The sequence below is a fragment of the Ornithodoros turicata genome, chromosome 3 (assembly GCF_037126465.1).
Source record: "Ornithodoros turicata isolate Travis chromosome 3, ASM3712646v1, whole genome shotgun sequence".
Lineage (NCBI taxonomy): Eukaryota > Metazoa > Arthropoda > Arachnida > Ixodida > Argasidae > Ornithodoros > Ornithodoros turicata.
The window spans coordinates 102,813,661-102,834,234 of NC_088203.1; the positions used below are offsets into that span (position 1 = coordinate 102,813,661).

Consider the following 20,574-nt stretch of genomic DNA (forward strand, 5'->3'; position numbering starts at 1 on the left):
TTTTTGACACCTGCGAAACATGATAGGAACCCTTGGAGTGTTTGGCTAGAGGAATATAAAATATATTGTTACAAGGACTACGACGGACAACTTCTTGTGGACTAAGGTTATGGACGGAAACCTTGTAACAATATAAAATCGTAAAAAATCGTTTTTGTTTCATCGTTCTTGGTATGAAAGCAATGCATCGAATGCAGATTTTAAAAAATGAGCATTTTATTAGGGATCACATGGTAAAAAAGCCGCATTAATTTAGTCAAATTAATGATAATTGACCGGGATATCCAGAAGCTATCCCATCGGAAAAAATAGCCGAACATCATGCTCTACGGATGTCTCACAGAATAGCGCACGATCAATTTTTCAGCGCAATCTTTGTCAATCCGACGAAAGGAGGTTGGAAACGCAGCCCTCCCCGACATCGCAGAAAGAGAGAAAACAGGCACGGCTTATCACGTCCGACTTTCGCTGGGATAATGCTTTCCCTCCCCCAATTTTAGGAACTGTTACTCTTTCTATTATCACTCTGTGGGCTGGTTACAGAACCTCCTTTGTCGCATGAGAGCGATTGCGCTCAAAAAGTCATCGCGCGCTATGGTCCGGTGCTCCGAAAAGCATGATATTCGGCTATTTTTTCCGATGGGATAGCTTGTGAATATCACTGTGAATTATCATGAATTTGAGTGAGTTCGGTACGCTCTTCATATTGGTTGGGTAAAAAAGTGACTTACTTTGCAAATTTCCGGGTTCAGTTCGCAAATATTTACATAATTAAACTTGGAGTACATGACATTCACATTAGGAGGTGGCAAAAACCTAATAAGAACAAATGCTGTTGACCGCATGATTCTAGGTGGCGTAGATTTTTAATTATAATTCAATGACACGTTTTCTGGGACACCCTGTATAGGAAAGGCTGCTACAGGGAATGATCACGTAATGTGCCTCGTCAGGATGTCGTGGGTACGGCTTCGTTGCCATTTCTTGCCCGCATTACTTTGCCAGCTTAGTCAGCTTTACTGTATCTATGGCTTACAGGCTGTGGCCTTATTGTGACGCTTGATCCAACCATCAACGCTCTCGTTGGCCTTTGCCACAGATTTAAAGGGGTTGAGACACTTTCATAGATGTGGTTCATATTACATCATAGACGCGTTGTACTGTAGGCCAGAATAGTGAAGTAAAAAAGAACCCTACGTGTCTTACTTCTCGAGATACAAGCCCTCGGACACACTCCCGAGTAAATCGCGGACGTCAGAGAGCTCAGAGTTACGTCCATTCCTATTGGTTGCCGTGAGCACGTGACTTCTCGCTCGCTGCATGACTGGCAGCGGCGTGCGCTGTGATGTGAGAGCCGCATGAGTCTCGGCATTCGCTGTCTCCGCTTCTATTACCCTATTCGCTGTGAAACTTTCAGGGCAGGTTCACATTGGTGCAAAGAACCGCCTCTTACGTGTATCTGGGATAATGTAGGATGACTTGTCTCAACCCCTCTAACGGGAAATGTCGCACATGGCTAATATAACTACGAGATATCTCTTAGGCCCATCATCTTCTGGAGGTAATACGAGGATCATTGTATGCATTGATCATCATACGCGCTACACCAAAACAGCAGCCTCATCGACGGCACCAGACGTTGTCAGTTTCCCCAAAAGAACACATATTTGCCCCTGGAGCGGAAGTGACGTCTACTAGATGTGTTCCCGCTTTCTACCCAGACCGTTCAGTATATGCTCTGATATATGAAACTCCTGCATTCATCATCTCAAAATAAAGTTGTTGTTGTTGTTGTTGTTGCGAGAAATATTTGACGCAATATTTACAGCTGAACTTATCTTGCAATAAGTTCGTGTGTTTTTGCATTGACAGTAAGGCAGCGCATCATTACTACTATTACTGATTTTCATTATCAAGTGTTTTGGAGCACCCGGCTATTGTGTTTTGTAGGAACCACTATCTCCATATTTTTCTTTCCTAACTCAAACTCCAACTATTGCTACTATTACTACATCATTACTATCATTACTACCATATTACTACCGTCATCAGCAGCACGCGCATGGTACCAAAGCCCGTGCAGAAGCAGAAGCAGTGTTTCGTTCACCCGTTCGGTTGCTCACTCCTTCACCGCCGGATAACATCCATTATGGGTAAGCAGTGTTTTCGTCCTTTGCAACCATTGGTCAACTTTCAAGTAGTGTAGTCTGAATGTGGTTCAGGAGTGAAATTAGGTGGTTGGTGGTTAGGTGGTGACATGGTTGGTGGTTCGGTTTTGACAACTATTACTTGTGTGGCCAAGTACCTGCTAGCTGGAAAGTTCACCTCACCTGCAATTAGCTATCCTGTGGACCAAGGGCACTTGACCACAGAACAGACGGAAGATTTTCAGGCACTGTCACCCTAGCATGGCGTAACGCTTCCCTCGCCTTTGTTGGGCAGCAGGTACAGACTGTCCCACGTAACGGCCGCCAAGCTCTCAAAAAAAGGAAAGGGTACATTGTTGTTAAGACTCGCCGAAGCTGATAGCTAATTAGTATAAACGAAAATGCTGGCTGATTACTTAAAATTAATTTAACGAACTTTTTTTGTGACCTGAAAGTCACAAGTGTCAATGAAAAGGTTATTTTATTTTATTTTTTCTTCAAATCAGATCAAGTTAACACATTCTCGAATAAGGTATCCTGAACGCGGTACCCTTTACGGGTTTTTTCGCCAAGAGAGAGAGAGAGAGCCCGACAGTACCACGTGACTGTCTGCGCGAACGTCTAGCCAGTCTAGCACGCATCGACCTTCGAACGAAACCAAGCGTTTGCAACAGCAATCGGATGTCCACCTTTCACTACATGCTCTGCATGACAGGGCTTGTTGTGCATGGCTTGTCCTTGCCGTATAACTATGGTGAGTTAAAATGGTAAAACGGCAGTTTCCAGAGAGCCGCCATCTTTCCTGACGACACCTGCACTGTTAAAACAGAACTTCGCTTCTAGCTAACCACCGGCTGGAATGATATGATTCTGTCTCCTGTTTTGTCGAAAACAGGAGGAGGAGCCTATTTCGGACATGCATAAAGTGTCCCAGATAGACTCCTCCTCCAATTTTCATCGAATCCGAAGAAAAGATAATATCATTTGGGTTGTTGGTTGGCTAGAAGCGTGCTATGCGGGGAAGTTCTGTTTTAACGGTGCGGTAGCCGTTATAGCAGGGTGGCGGCGTCCTGGCCGCGCCGCAACCAGTACACTCTACAAACAGAACTTCGCCGCATAGCATGCTGTGCTCCATCCATTGCTAAGAATGATAGGGTCGTCGCTTCTGATTCGAAGAGAGAGGTGGGCGCCTGCCTTTTTTGTGGCAATTTAGGTATATGATAATTGCCACAAAAAGGGGGTACGCCCACATATAATAACCCTATCGTTCTTGGCAATGGTTGGCGCACAGAGTACCATGTGGTGAAGTGCTGTTTTTAGAGTGTACGGCAGTTTACAGAGAGCAGCCACCACGCTTGACGTCACCCGGTCGCTCTTACAGCAGAGTGGGTAGCGTCATGGACGCGTCCAGTGATATGTGCCGCAACCAATACGGCGGTTTTCTACAGAGCAGCCATCTTGGTTGACGTCACCCGGTCGCCATTACAGTAGGGTGTGGGCCGTCATGGACGCGCCCAGTGATATGCGCCGCAACCAATACGGCGGTTTCCTACAGAGTAGCCATCTTGGTTGACGTCACCCGGTCGCCATTACAGTAGGGTGTGGGCCGTCATGGACGCGCCCAGTGATATGCGCCGCAACCAATACGGCGGTTTCCTACAGAGTAGCCATCTTGGTTGACGTCACCCGGTCGCCATTACAGTAGGGTGTGGGCCGTCATGGACGCGCCCAGTGATATGCGCCGCAACCAATACGGCGGTTTCCTACAGAGTAGCCATCTTGGTTGACGTCACCCGGTCGCCATTACAGTAGGGTGTGGGCCGTCATGGACGCGCCCAGTGATATGCGCCGCAACCAATACGGCGGTTTCCTACAGAGTAGCCATCTTGGTTGACGTCACCCGGTCGCCATTACAGCAGGGTGGGGGCGTCATGAACGCGCACGTCATCCACTGCTGTTAATCCCAGGGCTAACCTGGGCCTGTCTTGCAGAGCATGTAGAGATAGGGTGGACATCGTTGCTGTACACAACCTGTCCACTCGCAGTTTTCTTCTCCGGTCGACAAGTTAGGATTGGCTTATCAGTATAAACGGAATGTTATCAGCTGCGGCGGCGAAACATGCAGTTTGTTTCGAATATAGCTTTGTTTTTTTTTATTTTTATCTTGGCCATCGTTAGTCGTTACGTGGGACACCCTATGCATGTGAACACTTGCGGCTCATGAACCTCAACAACAGCAAACTGGCATTGCGTGCACTTCGGTAAGATAACAATGTGACAAATAGGAGGATTAAGATGTACTCGTCTTTATTCTCACACTGAGGTTACAAACTTAGAGCAGCAACTTCTCCGGGCGTCATATCCGGGAAACAGGAGAGGAACAGGGGGAGAGGGAAAAATAACATTACCTATGCAAGCTAGCAAGCTCGAAAGCATCAATGTTAATAAAGTCAGCTTGCACTTTCTCTCTTGCTTTTTTTTCTTTTCCTCTAAGTACTGTAAGCAGTGGTAACAGCGCAGTGTGTAAAGGGCAGATAATTTCAGCGCAGCTGATCATTGTCATACAATAATAATTGTTGAAGAATCGTTCTCGAATCGTTTTTCATATCTCCAATACATATATATCCGATTTGGACGATCAGTTTATTTATATCTCTTGCTGAGTCTAGTGGAGTGTCCAGCTCCACATAACTACACCGCTCTTCTTTATTTTCTTTTCCTTTTTTGCTTTATTTTGTCTGTATATGAAGTGGAGTCATGTATCGTACACACACACCCGTCCGGCTCCACATACACCTTTTTACACTTTTCATTTACACTTTTACACTGTTTTATTTTGTCTGTATATGATGTATTTGGTGGTATTTTGTGGTAATTACTTTCGCGCGGCCCTTCAGGACATGTCTTGTGGAGGTCTAAGTGGGTGGTCTAAGGAGTGGCAAGGGTAGGTGAGGTAAATGCGGCCCGGCTATGTGTTTGAGGGCTGCGGAGTTTGGGGATCCTACTCTACATTCAAGAAGTATGGGCACGCAGTATGTCACAGACTAGTATGTCTTTTCGTGTGTCCATGCTCGAGCTTTTTCTCCACCAGCTAATCTGCAATTATGCTATTTGGTCACTCCTTTATGGAATTGTTCTTTCCGCAGCCGAAAGTCAAATGAGCTCGATGAGTGGGATGAGCGCAATGTCTGGCATGTCCAGCATGTCTGGCATGTCTGGTATGTCCGGTATGGATATCTACCGACCAAGTTATGTACAGACGCTTACCATTTTCTGTTTTCCAGGGACGGAAAGCATAGGACAGGACAAAGGCGGTAATTGACATTTATTGTTATTCGGTTCGGCTTTGAGAAAAAGCGTTTCGTCCTTCGGTGCTCGTGCGTTGTAGAGGTGAAGAGGTATCAGCATTAGTAAGTGGCGGATCCAAGTGAGCGTACACACTGGATTTTTCTCTCCCCTCTTCCCCAAACTGAGGGTCTGGATCCGCCCCTAGCATTAGTCATAGCAGAAACAACAAGGAACAGGACATTGAATACAGGCGCACGGGGGTTTTCGTTCCGCCCCGCTTTAGCTCTGATTTGTCTTGGGGCTGCCCTTGTAAGGGCGTTTGGGGGCTTCAAATGTATAAATATTTCTTACAGTAAGTAAGCGTGCTACTATGTGTCTCAGCTCCGGGGGACTAGCCGAAGTGCTCGACAGATCGAATCATTACTGACCGGGTATAAACCTGGTAATCTCGAAGTTTCTCGGTCGGTCCCAGTCCAGTCCGCCTTTTCGTTTTTATTTGCTGCGCACAGCTCATAATCAGACCTTCGATGTGCTAACATGGATTGTTGTACTCTTGATGCGAAAAGTACATGAAAAGAAAAGTACGTGGTGGAAAGTACATGTATTTGCTTTATTTTCCAGGTGATGAGTAAGTGCAGCAGCGTGCTTCCCGTCAGGTATGTTGCGTGCTGATAACGCTCACTACTTCCAGAAATGCAAAAAAAAAAAAGAAAGTGATAGCGATGGCCGTTTGCTGCCTTCTCCTGCTGGCACTAGGCGTCGCTGTCGCCACCGGTGAGTATACTATTCCATGAAGACATTGCGAGACAACGCATTCATACAAGACCGTGATATTGGCGTTTTCGAACCTGGGTCTGAGAGTTCCACAAGTCGGTCATACCCGTTTCTTATTCTATTTCTACGCGATATCTAGCAGGGAGCCGCTCCGATGAATAAATACAGCAGTCCCGTGTTCAGTGAACTTTTGTTCCAAGCTGTACCAGCTACTGACGCGCGAACAATTCTGTACACTTTCGCTGGTTGTGGGGAGTCATACGGGAGCTGTTCATACTACGCATTTCTTAGCACAAGGCGTACAAAGTGCATGCCCTCGGTGATGGTTTTGCAGGCGATGCAATGTACCATATGATTACAGGCGCACTGCGGTCCAGTTCAGGTAGTGACGGGGGTGAAGGGGATGGAGATACAAAGGCCTATGACGAAAATTACGACATTCCCCGCTCCAATCCTACTACTGCGAGCACAACGACGACCACGACGACCACGACAACCACCACAACTAAGTCTCCCCGTACGCGTCTCTTGCTATGCTTGTGTTAACGATGGATGTTGTTTCTGCAATCGCTTTTAACTTGCAGTACCGGAGAAGACCATCGCTTGTGTTGCGTATTGGAGAAACAAAGCATTTTTTCCATCGGATGGTCTCTGTGACATCCTGTTATTTACGCAATGGTCGCCTTTCCCGTCTTCGGAAGCACTGTTTTCACAGTTTCTTACAAATGCTCGGAGTAGTCTACGGACAAAGCACGGGATGGACATAGCGGCCTCGTAAGTAGTAGGGCTAGGGCTGCGATGTGTTTGCTCCACTTTGTAATGCCTCTACCGGAGAAAAAGAGAGAGAGAGAGAGAAGGAAGAGGAACCCTCTCTACCTCAAAGAGGAAGTCTACTCACGTATTGTGTGATGCGAGCTGTTCCTGCTGGCTACCGAGAACAAAGCTGGCTCACACTATTGCCTTCCAGTGTGTGCGAATGCAGAAAAAGCTCGCGTGGCTCAGTGGTTAGTGTGCTGGCCATGTCAGTCATGTGGAGACTGGGAGGAACACGGGGTCGAATCCCGGTGCCGGCTGTGCTGTTTGGGGTTTTCTTGGGTTTTCCTCGGACGCTGAGCCCACCTCTGAAGCCGACAATCGCGAGCTCTTTCCGAAGCACCACCACCTTGCGTGCGCTGTGCTGCACGGTTGCTGTGGTGACCAAATTGTGCGTCGCTCCGCGTATCATAGAGAACTATATAGGCCGCGCTCCCGGTAGAAGGAATGTCAGCGCAGCCGCACGCACGCATTGGATCGCCTGCTAGCGACGCGACCGTTTCTTTGCCCTGCTTCATGCGAGCGGCAATAACTGCAAAACGAGAGGAAGAAAGAGGGCATGTGTCTCGCTATTGGTCGACTGACATTACGTAGCAAACTGCCCTCCCAACGGAGTAGCTTTTCTGAGCCGCGAGATTCAAGACTCCCTTGCATACCAGGATTGCGCCCGAAGCTTGTCCCCGTAAATTGCTACTCTATCCATGCGTGTCTTGCCGTACTACATTCAGTGAAATGCGTTGCGCGGAGTTATGAAGTGCAAATAGCGCTGAATAGCAAATCAAAGGACGCCGCAAAAAGTCTGGCTCTGTTTGCCTTTCAGCGTTGCTGCCACCGTTTACCAACAGCTGAGATCCGCCAGTGGTAAGCAGGCGATGAGGTCGTACTGGATGGATAAGATAACAGTGTTCTCCACCTTCGACCTCGACTTGAAGACATCCACCACGGATGCAGAAATCAGCAACATCATCAATCTGCTGAAGGTACAGTTAGTCTTCGATGAAACAAGCTCCAACTTTTCGCTCACATATCCTTTGAGCAAAGACGTATGTGGTAAAATGATAAACGATGGTACGATGTAAGTGACATTTCCTCGAGCTTCAGATGTAAAACACAGTGAAGAGGACAGGACAAGGCCAAATGCCATTGCTGCCTACATCACCTCCGCCGGTACAGACATTGTCCAGTTCTAATACTTCTATGTAGTTCTAACAATTTCTAATATATCACCCAATGTCATGCCAACATGGCATTGGAGTAATGATTGAATCATGCTTCCAAAAATAATACGTCTTCTACACATCCTGAGGGAGTGTTCCATTCGGATATCGTCCGTTAAATGCTTTTAACATCCACGAGAGCGATACCGATGTCACAGGAAAGTAACACCTAAGAAAAGACTCTAACCTAAGCTGAACTTTTGATGGACAGCAGCCAAATACAGGCCAGTTTTATCATATTACGTGAAGCCGGTTTGTGTGTGTGTGTGTGTTTCTTTTTTTTAATACCTTCGTCGCAGCCATGCCTTCTGTTTTGCGGCTCACTACTTCACCTGTGCGAGCGACCCGTGTCTCCTTGTCACGCAAAACAAACCTCACATTTCGACAGTCGAAAAAAAGTGGTATTGTTGCTTTTCAGGAAATCGCTTCGCTTCAGGAAGAGTTCAAAAGGTCCAGAGATGCGTACGCGTACATTTTGTTCGGCGCCGCGCCGCTGTTCGAGGGGAAAAATGACGCTACTGTTATGAACACTTTGAAGACCAAGTTTCAGCGGGTGATAAAGTAAGAACCCGTCGACTGTAATTTCCACGCTTGTAACATACCCAGCTCGTTCTTCTATCCAGCGAAGCCAAACCCGATTTGGTGCTCTATCGCACAGCACTGTTGAAGGATTTATCAGGAGCAAACACGTCAAACTGCCATGAAACTGGTCACACTGTGTGGGAAAACGCCCCTCTGCCCCACATTCAGGCGTCGTTCGTAAGTGTTTGTCACTCGTAATAGCTCAACCGGGGGACGCAACGCCATCCTACTCTTGGCTACAAGTGGCGACTAACCAGGCCTTGGTGAAAGCCGGTGTACACTACACAGTCGTTGATTGCCTTTTGACGAACTTCTACTACATGGTCGGTGAAGTCCTGTTTTCCCCCTTGTGAAGGTGGAATGTCTTGGATTCAGAAACCAGATCCGCTTGCCGCCGCCAACAAGAGAGGCGCTAGCGTTTCACTTGGGAGGTCGCTGGAGTGATTTTTTTAGTCAACCCTTCACAGTTCCTGAGGTCATGGCGCCGCTGGTGATACCAACCAACAAACTATGCCGATGGAGTGGCTCAGCATCAAGCCTACGATACGTAAGTAACGAGCATCGTTCTCACACCGAAAGTCATCCTATAACGCCATAACGCCGGTTGTCATTGGAATAGTGGTTAGGTTTTCCGACGTCTAGCGACTATAGTGAGTTGTCCAGGATGTCCCCTTCGCGAGGTCAGTGGTAGGAGAACACAATGACATGCCTATTTTACGCATAATTCCAGCAGTAATAGCAAACCAGGGTGTAGACTTCACCCATTCACAATAGCAAGGCCCGACTAACCAGCCATATGGCATCACGGCCAACGCAGATCTGGCATCACAGCCACATTCTGACAATCACAGTCATGGTCGTGCGGTCGAACGGACAACCAGTAACACAGTGGACGATACCATCGCGGACGGGACGCGAAATTATGAGCTGAGATGACTACCAGACATGCTGGACCGAGAACAGCTGGCACAGTGCTGGACAAACGTTTACGGAATATACGCTCCGGCGCATTCTAGCACATGCACAGCACATGGACATGCACAGCTAGCGCATGCACATGCACATGCTAGCAGCGAATGGTACCGTACGTAAATTCCCCTCTCAGTAAGTTACTTCGCCTTGCTCCCTACCAAGTAAATCCCTCACGATATATAATTAGTAGAGTGACTTCATAAACACTGAAAATAAAAATAGTGACTAGTAACTATAGTGCAGTCATTCATGATGTTGCAGCGTCTTGGTTACGTATTTATTGGTGTTGCACTAAGGCTCTAAGTTGCTGAGATCCTTACTGCTTGACAGCAGTCTGTACCACAGTAAAATGGGCCTTGCAGTAACTGCCTCACAACAGCCTGGCCTTTTCGGACAAGGACTAAGTCAGGAACGACCGAGCATGTCCTAAATCGGAAATATTATGAGAGATTCCCCCCCAAAAAAATATCCAGTGACACTGGAGTGCAACCGTTTCACGGTGTCGGTATGACGCACACAGTGGCTTGTCTCAAACGCGGAGATGTGCTGCAAAATATGGGTAGGGTGGTCAAGGTTTTTTATTTCTGTTAGCTCCGCGAAACAACTGTGGCTATAAGCGGTGTACAGCCGTGGACAGATGGAGAGAGGACAGCGGGAAGGCAGGAAGGACAGAATACATTCCTACTACAATGGTAATAGCTAAAAATCTTGACAGGACGAGGAGAGTGGTGAGTTAGAACGGTAGAGCAATCTGGAAGAGAAAAAAGAGAAACAAAACGAGGACTAGACAGGTCAAGGCGTCTTGTATTGTCTTGAACTGGGCACTCTGATAATTTGAACGTCTCAAAACTGTTTTCGCTTTTCTTTTTCTTTTTTTATGCAAAAGCATTATTCGGCTGCCTTATCAGAAATTCCTGAAATCTGCGCCGAAAACTCAGCTCGGACGATAGATGGCGCCACAGGAACTGTGGGAGCAGAAAAGTTGATGGCACGCTTTTCAACAAGACTCCTCCCATTTTCTCGCGTGCAGAAGGTCATTTGAGAATCCGTAGGTAGTCGCATGCGCTTCTTTATTTCTGATTTATTCCGGTTGATATTCGTTAGTTCTCAACTCTGTTCATTTACTCTGTTCGCTCAAGTTTCAAGGCACTGTTAGTTCTACATTCCCTATATAAGGCCTATATCCAGAACACGTACCAGTTTTAATGGGAAGCATTCTTTAGCTACTAACACCGAAAAAGTGTTATGGTTCTGGAGCCCTATTCCGAGCTATGTCGGTAGCGCGAACGTGTCGTTCGCGCTCCTCACTATCATCCATATCCAGATTATCAGAACAATACGCAAAGGTTTGCCTGAAGCTTACACCTTTCCACTTGTCGACTGTCCTGACAGCTCCTTCGCCGGGAATTTAATATTGCGACTGACGGGCCATTTTCATGTACGCGTCGCTCCTGGCGGCGAGAGACGGCATGATAAGACACTAAGCAATGATAACAAATGAACACCACGTGGGCGTAGCTGGCATCTTTTGAGGATAATGCAGAATACTTTTTTTTAATGGTATAGCCGGCTCCTGTGGAAGCACACAGCACGTGATACATCCCACGAAAACTATTCATAACATGCCATGTTTTCATGCCAACTGTCATGGTGACGCTCATACCACTTCGCCTGCCGTGCGGAGAAGCAGCAACAGGGCAAACACACAGCTTCAAAGCGCATGCGCCAACACCGGCAAAGAGAAAGAGGCTTGAATGTTTCGTAGTTTCGGCAGTCGATGACGCAACACATTACAGGCATTGCAGAAAAAAAGGCTTCACTATGTCGCATCACAGCCTACACTGTACAAAAGCAGCCATGATCATTTCATGCCATGGCGGCCGCCACCAGAGGGAGCTGGGCATGCGCATACGCGTACTCAGAAATGGTCCATTCTGTCCAATGGACCATTTCTGGGTACGCGTATACGCATGCCCAACCACTTCTGGCGGCGGTCGCCATGTTCGTTGATGACAGTAAAACATGCTGTAGGCTGTGATGCGAGTTGGCGAAGCGTTTTCTCGCAATGCCTATGTGTGAACTGCCGAAACATGAAAGGCACCAATGTCAGTGTATGGTTCTTCTGGTTCACCGTAAAAGCATCACCGAATGAGGCGGAAGATGGTTTCGTGTGGATGACGTCGAAGACCTCACGTGTCACGCTCCCCGTCCCCAACATCTTTCTCTTTGCCGGTGTTGGCAGTGTTGGCACATGCGCTTCGAAGCTGCTGGCAATGCCTGTAATACGTTGCGTCGAACTGTAGGGCGTCGCCATGATAGTTGGCATTAAAACATGGTGTGCCATATGCCTTAACAAGTTTTCGTGGGGTTTTTGGGGTGCATCACGTGTTGTGTGCTTCCACAGGAGCAGGCTATACCATACAAAACAAATATTAATGTGTTAATTTGTCATCATTGCTTCGTCGTCTTCTCATCATGTTATGTCTCGCCACCAGGAGCGACGCGTACATGGAAATGGTCAATTCAGTGTAGACCACCAGCAAAATGCACGTGAATAAATTGCGGTGCTCGATCACGAACTGCAACACAATTTTATGTTATTCGTATGTTGAGCGGGAGACTTCTTCTCAATCCTCAACGCGTCGTCGTCGTCCAAAACGAAACGTATCCAAAACAAGGCATTCCACGTGATTATCCTCCTGCTACGCTATTGGCTGAGAGTGCGGCGTCTCGTTCCCATACGTCTTAACCTCTAACGACAGTCAACAAATCAAGCGCACTATCGTTAAAAGGGACGTGGGAATACCAAAACTAGGCAAGTGTCGCTACCGGTGCTCGTAATCGCCTTCTACCGATACTCCTTTAGCGACACCGTCGCTGGCGCTCGACAGCGGCTCTGAATAGGGCCCTAGGAGGTATACAAGCGCCGCGTGACGTGTAAAGGAAGCGGTAGTGCACTCCTTCGGCGCAAGTAGCTATACCCGCACTGCGCGTACACGGAGCGGTAGTACGCACTTGTTCACATTCGCACAAAAAACAATGCAAAACCGATTTGTAAGTGGCGCCCTGCAGTGGCGCTGACGCCAATGCGTGTGTCAGACGAGATAGGGCCTCGCAAGCGGCCACGATCCACAGAAGAGTTCCTCGAACGGAAACAGCGCACGGCGACGGGACAAGAGCAAATCTGTGTGTCGCTTCAATGCACCGTTCTGGCCCACGACAGCAACTCGTAGCCTCAACCCAATACTGAAACACGACGGCAACATGGCCGGCAATAATGCAAAGACATTCGCCAAGAGGGTCGCATCGCTGGTGCCGGAGCAATTGCGTCCTTGTATTCATAGTGAGCTGCGTCGTGAGTTGCGATCGTAACAAAATCTGGCCTCCTGTTGTGCGTGACGTCGTGAACCTTCATACACGGTGCTTCGCGTATCGTAGGGGACATGCGAAGTGGTTTCTCCAAAATGTTTCATTTTTGTCTCAAATGTAGCTCTGCTATGATCCCGAAGACCAGGCACCGGATGGGAAGAGGTTCGTATGCTACCATTGCCGGGAACATGCACAGGACGTCATCGACCAGAAGAGAGTGTTACGGCTACTGCGTTCATTTGTAAACTGGGTGCTCGCCATTGACACAAACGTCACAATGAGAGTTAAGGTACGTACCACAACCATGCTTGACTGTGCCAAGCGTTGCTATGGGTCTCCGGATGATTTTTCATGGTCTTAAACAAGCATTGCACACAAGCTTTCATGTAGAAGACTACAGAGTTTGAGGTAACTCTTTACAAGTAAGTCGTTACTGTAACTAAGTTCCTTTTTTTGGTAACTTGTAACTTAACTCGGTACTTTTGCGCCGTGATAACTTTCAGAGGAACTCGTTCCTTTTTCAGATAACTTTGCCAAAGTAACTTAAGTTCCAAGTTACTTTTAACTCGCTTTCGTCGACATATTTTCTTGCTTTCTCTCCGGTTCCACCGTGGCATTTTTTGTCATAAACCGTGATATTCAATCAATGACAGTATTTTATTCAAGAAGTCAGAACCGCTGCCATTGAAATTAAGCTGAAGAATTATGCGCCCACAGGGAGTAAGATGCAAAGCGTTCGAATAGACCTCTACCAGAGAAACGTCATCATAGACATACTGAAACAAATCCGAAGGAGAGGGCTGGGTTCCACGAAGGGGCACTTGTTAGCTGCCTTCCATTGAAAGAAAAGCAGGACCTTTGCAGGAAAAGCGTTCCTTTAAGGGACCATATCGTCATCCCCTCAAGACCGTGGCTTTCAGGCGCGACCTTGTTCACACCTCTAGCTTCGAGCGTAGTCATATTCTACGAAATTTGTGGCGCTGTCGAACACTATGGCGTCATTTGTTTACAAACAGGGAGAGGTCTATTGTTGGACATAAACGAAAACGATCTAAGCGTGTTGCACTCCTCCGCAGGCAACTCAAGGTCTAACTCAACTGCTCACGCACGCTGTACCTGCGTAATGCTGTATTTGTGCCCGAAGTAAATTGGAAGTAACTCGTTCTTTTTTTTTTTCAAGTAACTCGGTATCTGCGAGTTACATTTCAGGCTGAAGAACTTCGTTATTAACTTAGTTTTTTTTGGACGGGTAACTTCTCAATCTATGGAAGACTACATTTGTTTACAGGTGCATACCACGTGGTGCGTGGTATGAGTATACAACGCGACACACGTTTCCTTCATTTTTTGCTTTTCCCTCCTGCCATCTTATACTCACGTGGGCAACGCGTTGTGTATATATTTCTGAATCTTGCACCTGAAGAAACGCAGTCTCCTACATGTTTCGTTGCAGTCTACGAGGTCCTCGTTGCATTTGTTTTCGTGTCTAACACCTAGTTGGACCACGTGAGACACACAAGCCCTATAGTGCATATAAATATGTAAGTGAGAAACCGATAATAGGCATTGCTTTGCGGTGGGCAGACTTGATTTGCGGAGGAATAGACATGGCGTTTGCGGATTAATACTGAGATGAAACTTCCGAGTACATCTACTGCACTCCAAATTCCATTCTTTGTATATGCTATGTTGCTGAATACTGTCGAATACTTTTCTCTATGTAGTATACTTTCCCGTCAAGTACTATGAACTACAGGTAAAAATACCACAAGAAAATGCACTGACGGCAGGCCGTTGACGTTTATGCTGCTGCGAATGGACAGATATGCGAATGGGTACTTGGCTTTGACTGCGGTAGACACTGCAACCTGGTTCTATTGGTTTTTACCTTGTTCCCTCTACGTTGCAATTTGTAACTTTTAATGCACACTTTTCAGAGATTTTTTGTTTCGCTTTTTTTTTCTGCCAATAACAAAACCACATAACGTTACATATTCTTTTTGTTGCGATATTTATGAAGGTTGCAAGGAGTGCTTATTCCAAATGTGCACAACCGGTGTACTTTGGGTGCATTTTCCTTCCGAAACCACCAAATGCCTAAACGTGATGGAACTGCACTCAGGTTGCAGCGTACTATGCAGTTCACGGAACGCGCTCCGGAACACACATGTGCCTAGGTACCCCGTACGGTACCCCTTACGGTACCATTCGCTGCTGGCCTGTCACCCTGAGGAAGGAATGCGCCGGAGCGTGTTCCATAAACTTTTGTCCAGCACTGTACAATGCACTCCAATAATGCCAGGTACGTTGCCCACCGCTGATGAATGCACATATTTGTGAGTTATGCCATACCGTATGCTGTCGCGTTCGCGTACATAAGGCGTAGCGCAGATGGTTCTGCGCGAGCGCAAGGCAGAACCAGCACGCTCTCCCTTACGTACGCAAAGGCAACAGCGTATGAGATACTAAAAACTTACTATTGTTACGAAGACGTATTCAAGAAGAATAATTTCTTCTTCAAGAAGAAGAAATTCTGCTTACCCATTAAGTGTGGCATCGGTTTTCTCGTGATCCGATAGCGCGTTAGTCTAAGGGTGCCAGATGAGGTAACGAGATTTCCGTGTACTAAGAATATATAAGAATATCGGATGTGTAGCGCGCGCTACATTGCACCGCCACCGGTGGAACACTGTAACAGATCTGGTACATTGCTTCAGGTGCGGAGGACATACGGAGGTACATAGCAGGTACATACGAAGGTACATATACATACTGCTTCATCATTTCAGATGTGCAAGGCAAGACAGCAGGGCTTTCACGGTGGCTACGTCATGTTCGGCTTGCAGGATATTATTAATGGCAACGCTTTAGAAAAGAACATCTGCAATGACACCTACAGCGATGGCTACAGGGATATTCTCCACGTCAAGGATTATCTGAACGACAATTTCCGTGTGTGCCCATCACTGGAAAATTGGAAGAAACGACCCGACGACTGCCCATCCAGTCCTGGTGGTCATTGTTGACACGCTTCTTCTGCGAAACATGATAGCAGCCCTTGGAGTGTTTGGCTAGGGAAATCACGTGTGCCTGCTCACAATGACCGTTTGCGAGAGAATATAAGACGGTAGAGAGCGGATAAATATGCACTAAAAACTTGTCAAATATGCCGTAAAAATCGACATACGCATAAACATTTTTGTTCCATCGTTCTTGGTATGAAAGCTATACATCGAGTGCTTGTTTGAAAAACGACGAGCATTTTATTGGGGACGCACCACACACAGACACATATACCACAAACAACACTCGTGCCACACATAGAAATCGTGGAGATGAAGGCTTGGCTTTCAGCACTGCATCATAGTGGCCAAAATGATCATGCGTGGCACACATGACTGATGTCCGCACATCAGTAATAGGTTGATCTGATACAGTAATGTCTGATCAGCATTGAGAGATGATCATGCGTGGCACACATGAGTGATGTCCGCACATCAGTAATAGGTTGATCTGATACATTAATGTCTGATCAGCATTGAGAGATGATCATGCGTGGCACACATGAGTGATGTCCGCCCATCAGTAATAGGTTGATCTGATACAGTAATGTCTGATCAGCATTGAGAGATGATCATGCGTGGCACACATGAGTGATGTCCGCACATCAGTAATAGGTTGATCTGATACATTAGTGTCTGAATTTCGGTTTGCCAGAAATAGCGCCTATTTATAGTCGAGTTCACCTCCCTGCATAAAATCATTGCACTATCTATGCAGAAAATAATGCACCTAAACTTTGGGTGGCAACGAATAGACAGGTGCATGTACCATCGAGAATGTAAACGCAGAAAATATATGAACAGAGTACAAGATCAATATCCTCACCTGCTTCAACAGCAATGGCCCTTGAACACCGTTGAACGTTTAGTTCGCTTACTTTGTAAGCGGAGATTAAACCAGTATCGCCAAGACATTGCCGTGTCGTACCTTCATTCACAGTCCTGCTCATCTGAGATGCGGAGGGCAACGTCCCTACCTCACCGACTGCCCCACGCTGTGGACAAGGGCATTCGGGTAGCGAAACAGGCGCCACCTCCTTATGGCACGGTGCTTTTGATATTGCCTATCTTGTGCTTATCTGGCAAAGCGCGTACCGAGACGTTCGAAGGGCAATGCATGATTAGTATCTTCTCCGTGTTAGCGCCGCGAAGTTCATGATTAGTTAACCGCAAAACAGGTCTTCAGGATTTAGATCACCACCACCACCACCTCTCCGTCTGCCGTCTGCAACCCCCTGACGCTCACCTGTTCTTCCCATTTATTTATTTTTTTAATTTCTTATTTTTTTAATTTATTTTCTTGGGCGCACTATGTCACACCGTAAGCCCTGCCCCGGGCTGCTCACACCTTTGGTTTTGTTTTGCATTTGTTTGTGAACTGCAACCACCTAGTAACTAGTAAGCTAACTTTTTCAGTAACTAGCTGTACGCTTTTTCTTTCACATTTTCTTCCTCCACCCGTTCCTGCCTGTTAATCGTGGCTCGCACGACCGGCCGTAGCTCCAAAGGAAACGGTACGTAGAAACTGAGCAGCTATCACCGCATTCGGAGGAAGATCCACAACTTGACCCCACCCGTAGTGACAGTTCACTATGCCAGGATACAGAGTAGGGTTGCCACCTTTCGTAGTGAAAAATACCGGCGAGGGAGAGGAGGTGAATAGAGAGAAAGAGGAAAGGCTCGCGGGAAAGGAAAGTGGGTGAGGGGTGGATGAGGGGGGAGGGGACAGAGAGAATACGAGGAAACATAAGCTGAATCAATGATGTCGTCAATCAAACCCACGTTGGGTCTGTGCTCCAGATTTATTCAAGCTGTGGTGGAATGTTGAAGCGAAAACCTCGCAAAAGCCTCTGTGAAAGGTCTTGAGCCACAAATACCGGCAAAAGGCTGTCGTTATCCCCTTCCTACCGGCAACCGGCAGAGCGAGCAAATAACCGGCCTTGTGGCAACCCTAATTACAGAGCCGTTCGGAGGGGGGGGGGGGCGAGAGGGGAAGCCGAGGGGCAGGTCCTGGGGGAATTGGCAGACAATATAAAGCGGGAGTCCAGAGAATTTACGATCCCAGCCGTGTAGGTGAGCGTTTCCTTTATTTACGGAGCTTCAGAGAGCAGAGAGTGAGTGAGGGGGGGGGGGGGGGGCGCTGCTTGGTGGAAATTCTCCTTAGGACGACTCTAGCAGGATGTGTTCCAAGTGCCCTCGCACAGACTTACAAAGCTTACATTGTAGACAAAGGGCTCAAATTAAAGTTGGATGTAGATGTAAACGGAATGGAAAATGGAATGTACAATGAAATGTCAATGTAAAACGGAACAATTACTGCGATGCAAAACGGAAGAAGCGCTGGCTCCGTCTGGTGACCCAAGTGAGCGGCTGTTCGGGACGCTTCGGGAAATCTGCTTCCGCATAAAACTACAGAGACAAACTTCAGGTATAGTAACTGTCATTCAAGTGCACCCTGCACAAGTAGTTGAGATTGCAGTAGGGACTAATTTAGAATAAAAGATTTTGGAGTCGTCCTTTTGCCACTTTGGAAAGTAACTGTAAAGTAACAAAGTTACCCGTCATGTAACTTCGCTAATTACTATTTGTGCAGAGTAACTGTACTTCTAACTTAGGTACTTAGGCTCTTACTGTTTCGAGTAAGTCTTTCCAGGGCACATAAGAAGGGACATACATCATGGACGCTTTGTACTGCAGGCCAGAATAGCAAGGAAAAAAAAATAATCCTACGTGGTGGTGGAATGGCTCGCCATTGTCGGCCTCAGAGAGGTGGGCAACGTCACGACTGACGCCCTGGGGAAAGTGCGTCCTGGGCCGACTTCTAAGGGAACTGTGCCAACATATGTCCGAAAGTGTCTGAGGGAAAACCAGGAGAAAACCCACACAGCACAGCCGGCACCGGGATTCGAACACGGGTACCTCCCAGTCCCGAAGTGACATGACCAGCACGCTAACCACTGAGCCACACGAGCTGGTAGAATCAGCTCAGAGAGCTCAGAGTTACGTCCATTTCTATTGGCAGTCGTAAGCACGTGACTTCTCGTTCGCTGCATCACTGGTATAGCGTCGTGCGCTGTGATGTCAAAGCCGCGTGAGTCTCAGTATTCGCGGCGCCCATTTTCTCCGCTTCTATTGCCCTTTCGCTGTGAAACTTTCGGGGCAGGTTCAGATTGGTGCAAAGAACCGCCTCTTACGTTTATCTAGGATAACGTAGGATGACCTGTCCCAACCCCTTTTATGGGAAATGTCGCACACGGCTAATATAACTATGAGGTATCTCTTAGGCCCATCATCTTCTGTAGGTAATTGAAGGATCATGGTATGCATTGATCATCATACACGCTACACCAAACCCGCAGCGCTTGCCTCTTCGACGGTACCACACGCTGCCAGTTTCCCCTAAGAAACACATATTTGTCGCTGGAGCGGAAGTGACGTCTACTAGATGTTATAGATCGAGAAGTTACCTGTCGAAAAGAACTCTTAGAAAGAAAAAGAAAAAAAGAAACTTAGTTACAGAAACGAGTTACCTCGAAATCTGCTAGATGTATTCCCGCTTTCTATCCAGACCGTTCAGTATGCTCCGATATATGAAACTCCGGCATTCATAATCTCAAAGTAAAGTCGTTGTTTTGCTACGAGAGATATTTAACGCAATATTTATAGCTGAAGTTATTTTTGCTTGCTCATTTTGCATTGAGAGGAAGGCAGCGCATCATTACTACTATCGCTGGTTTTTATTATCGAGTGTTTTGGAGCAGCCGGCTATTGCGTTTTGTAGGAGCGTTTTTCTTTCCTAACTCCAACTCCAACTGTTACTACATCCTACTGTCACTAATACCATATTACTACCGTCATCAGCAGCACGCGCATGGTACAAAAGCCCGTGAAGAAGCAGAAGCAGAGTCTATTCTTGAACGCGTCAAGGCGCACAAACACTCGCGCTTCGCAAACCTCGTGCACACCTTCTCCCTGTTAGCTGATCCACTCCCTGTAACCCCTGAGGCAATACCACCATGGCTTATCCGTGAAGTAAGCTGCGGGATGTCCATACCACACTTACGGAAGAAGACAGCCTCCGCAATCGTCGCAAAATCAATCGCCTCCGACTTCATTCAGACGACACTCGACGAGCACCTGAAGATATTTACAGATGGCTCTGTCCTCCAAAAGCCCAGATCAAGCACTGCCGCCTTCTGCATCCCAGCCCTTAACTTATCTTGGAGTGGACGCATCATCACCAACGTCTCCTCCTCAACTGCCGAGCTCATAGCCATAGAACACGCACTGAGGAACCTGCAAACACTTTCCCCTCAACCAGCCGTCATCCTCACCGATTCCCGCTCTTCC

The 20,574-nt window shown here is 47.2% G+C and overlaps 2 protein-coding genes across 3 annotated transcripts in view; one reads left to right on the forward strand and one right to left on the reverse strand.

Moving 5' to 3' along the window:
* Positions 1-20,574, reverse strand: part of LOC135387593 (membrane metallo-endopeptidase-like 1) — a 132,204-nt gene that overhangs the window by 25,654 nt on the left and 85,976 nt on the right. The gene's annotated exons all lie outside the window — the stretch shown is intronic.
* Positions 2,064-16,371, forward strand: LOC135389040 (uncharacterized). 2 transcript variants are annotated; one of them, XM_064618984.1, is made up of 10 exons: positions 2,064-2,153; positions 5,294-5,374; positions 5,432-5,461; positions 6,057-6,209; positions 7,843-8,002; positions 8,658-8,800; positions 8,863-8,998; positions 9,177-9,368; positions 13,284-13,451; positions 15,952-16,371. In XM_064618984.1, exons 4-10 carry the CDS (start codon positions 6,094-6,096, stop codon positions 16,186-16,188), a joined length of 1,152 nt encoding a protein of 383 aa, XP_064475054.1. In that variant the 5' UTR covers positions 2,064-2,153; positions 5,294-5,374; positions 5,432-5,461; positions 6,057-6,093; the 3' UTR covers positions 16,189-16,371. The 2 variants fall into 2 exon arrangements, with proteins under 2 accessions (XP_064475054.1, XP_064475053.1); XM_064618983.1 differs by lacking the exons at positions 2,064-2,153; positions 5,294-5,374; positions 5,432-5,461 and adding exons at positions 6,571-6,726; positions 6,794-6,983 and having other exon boundaries at positions 6,083-6,209.

Bases quoted from the DNA above. Each gene is read 5' to 3' on its own strand.
- LOC135389040 (XM_064618983.1), top strand. From the start codon at position 6,158: ATGGCCGTTTGCTGCCTTCTCCTGCTGGCACTAGGCGTCGCTGTCGCC. The intron at 6,984-7,842 runs GTAAGTAGTAGG...TTTGCCTTTCAG, and splicing joins GGGATGGACATAGCGGCCTC to CGTTGCTGCCACCGTTTACC. The intron at 8,003-8,657 runs GTACAGTTAGTC...GTTGCTTTTCAG, and splicing joins ACATCATCAATCTGCTGAAG to GAAATCGCTTCGCTTCAGGA.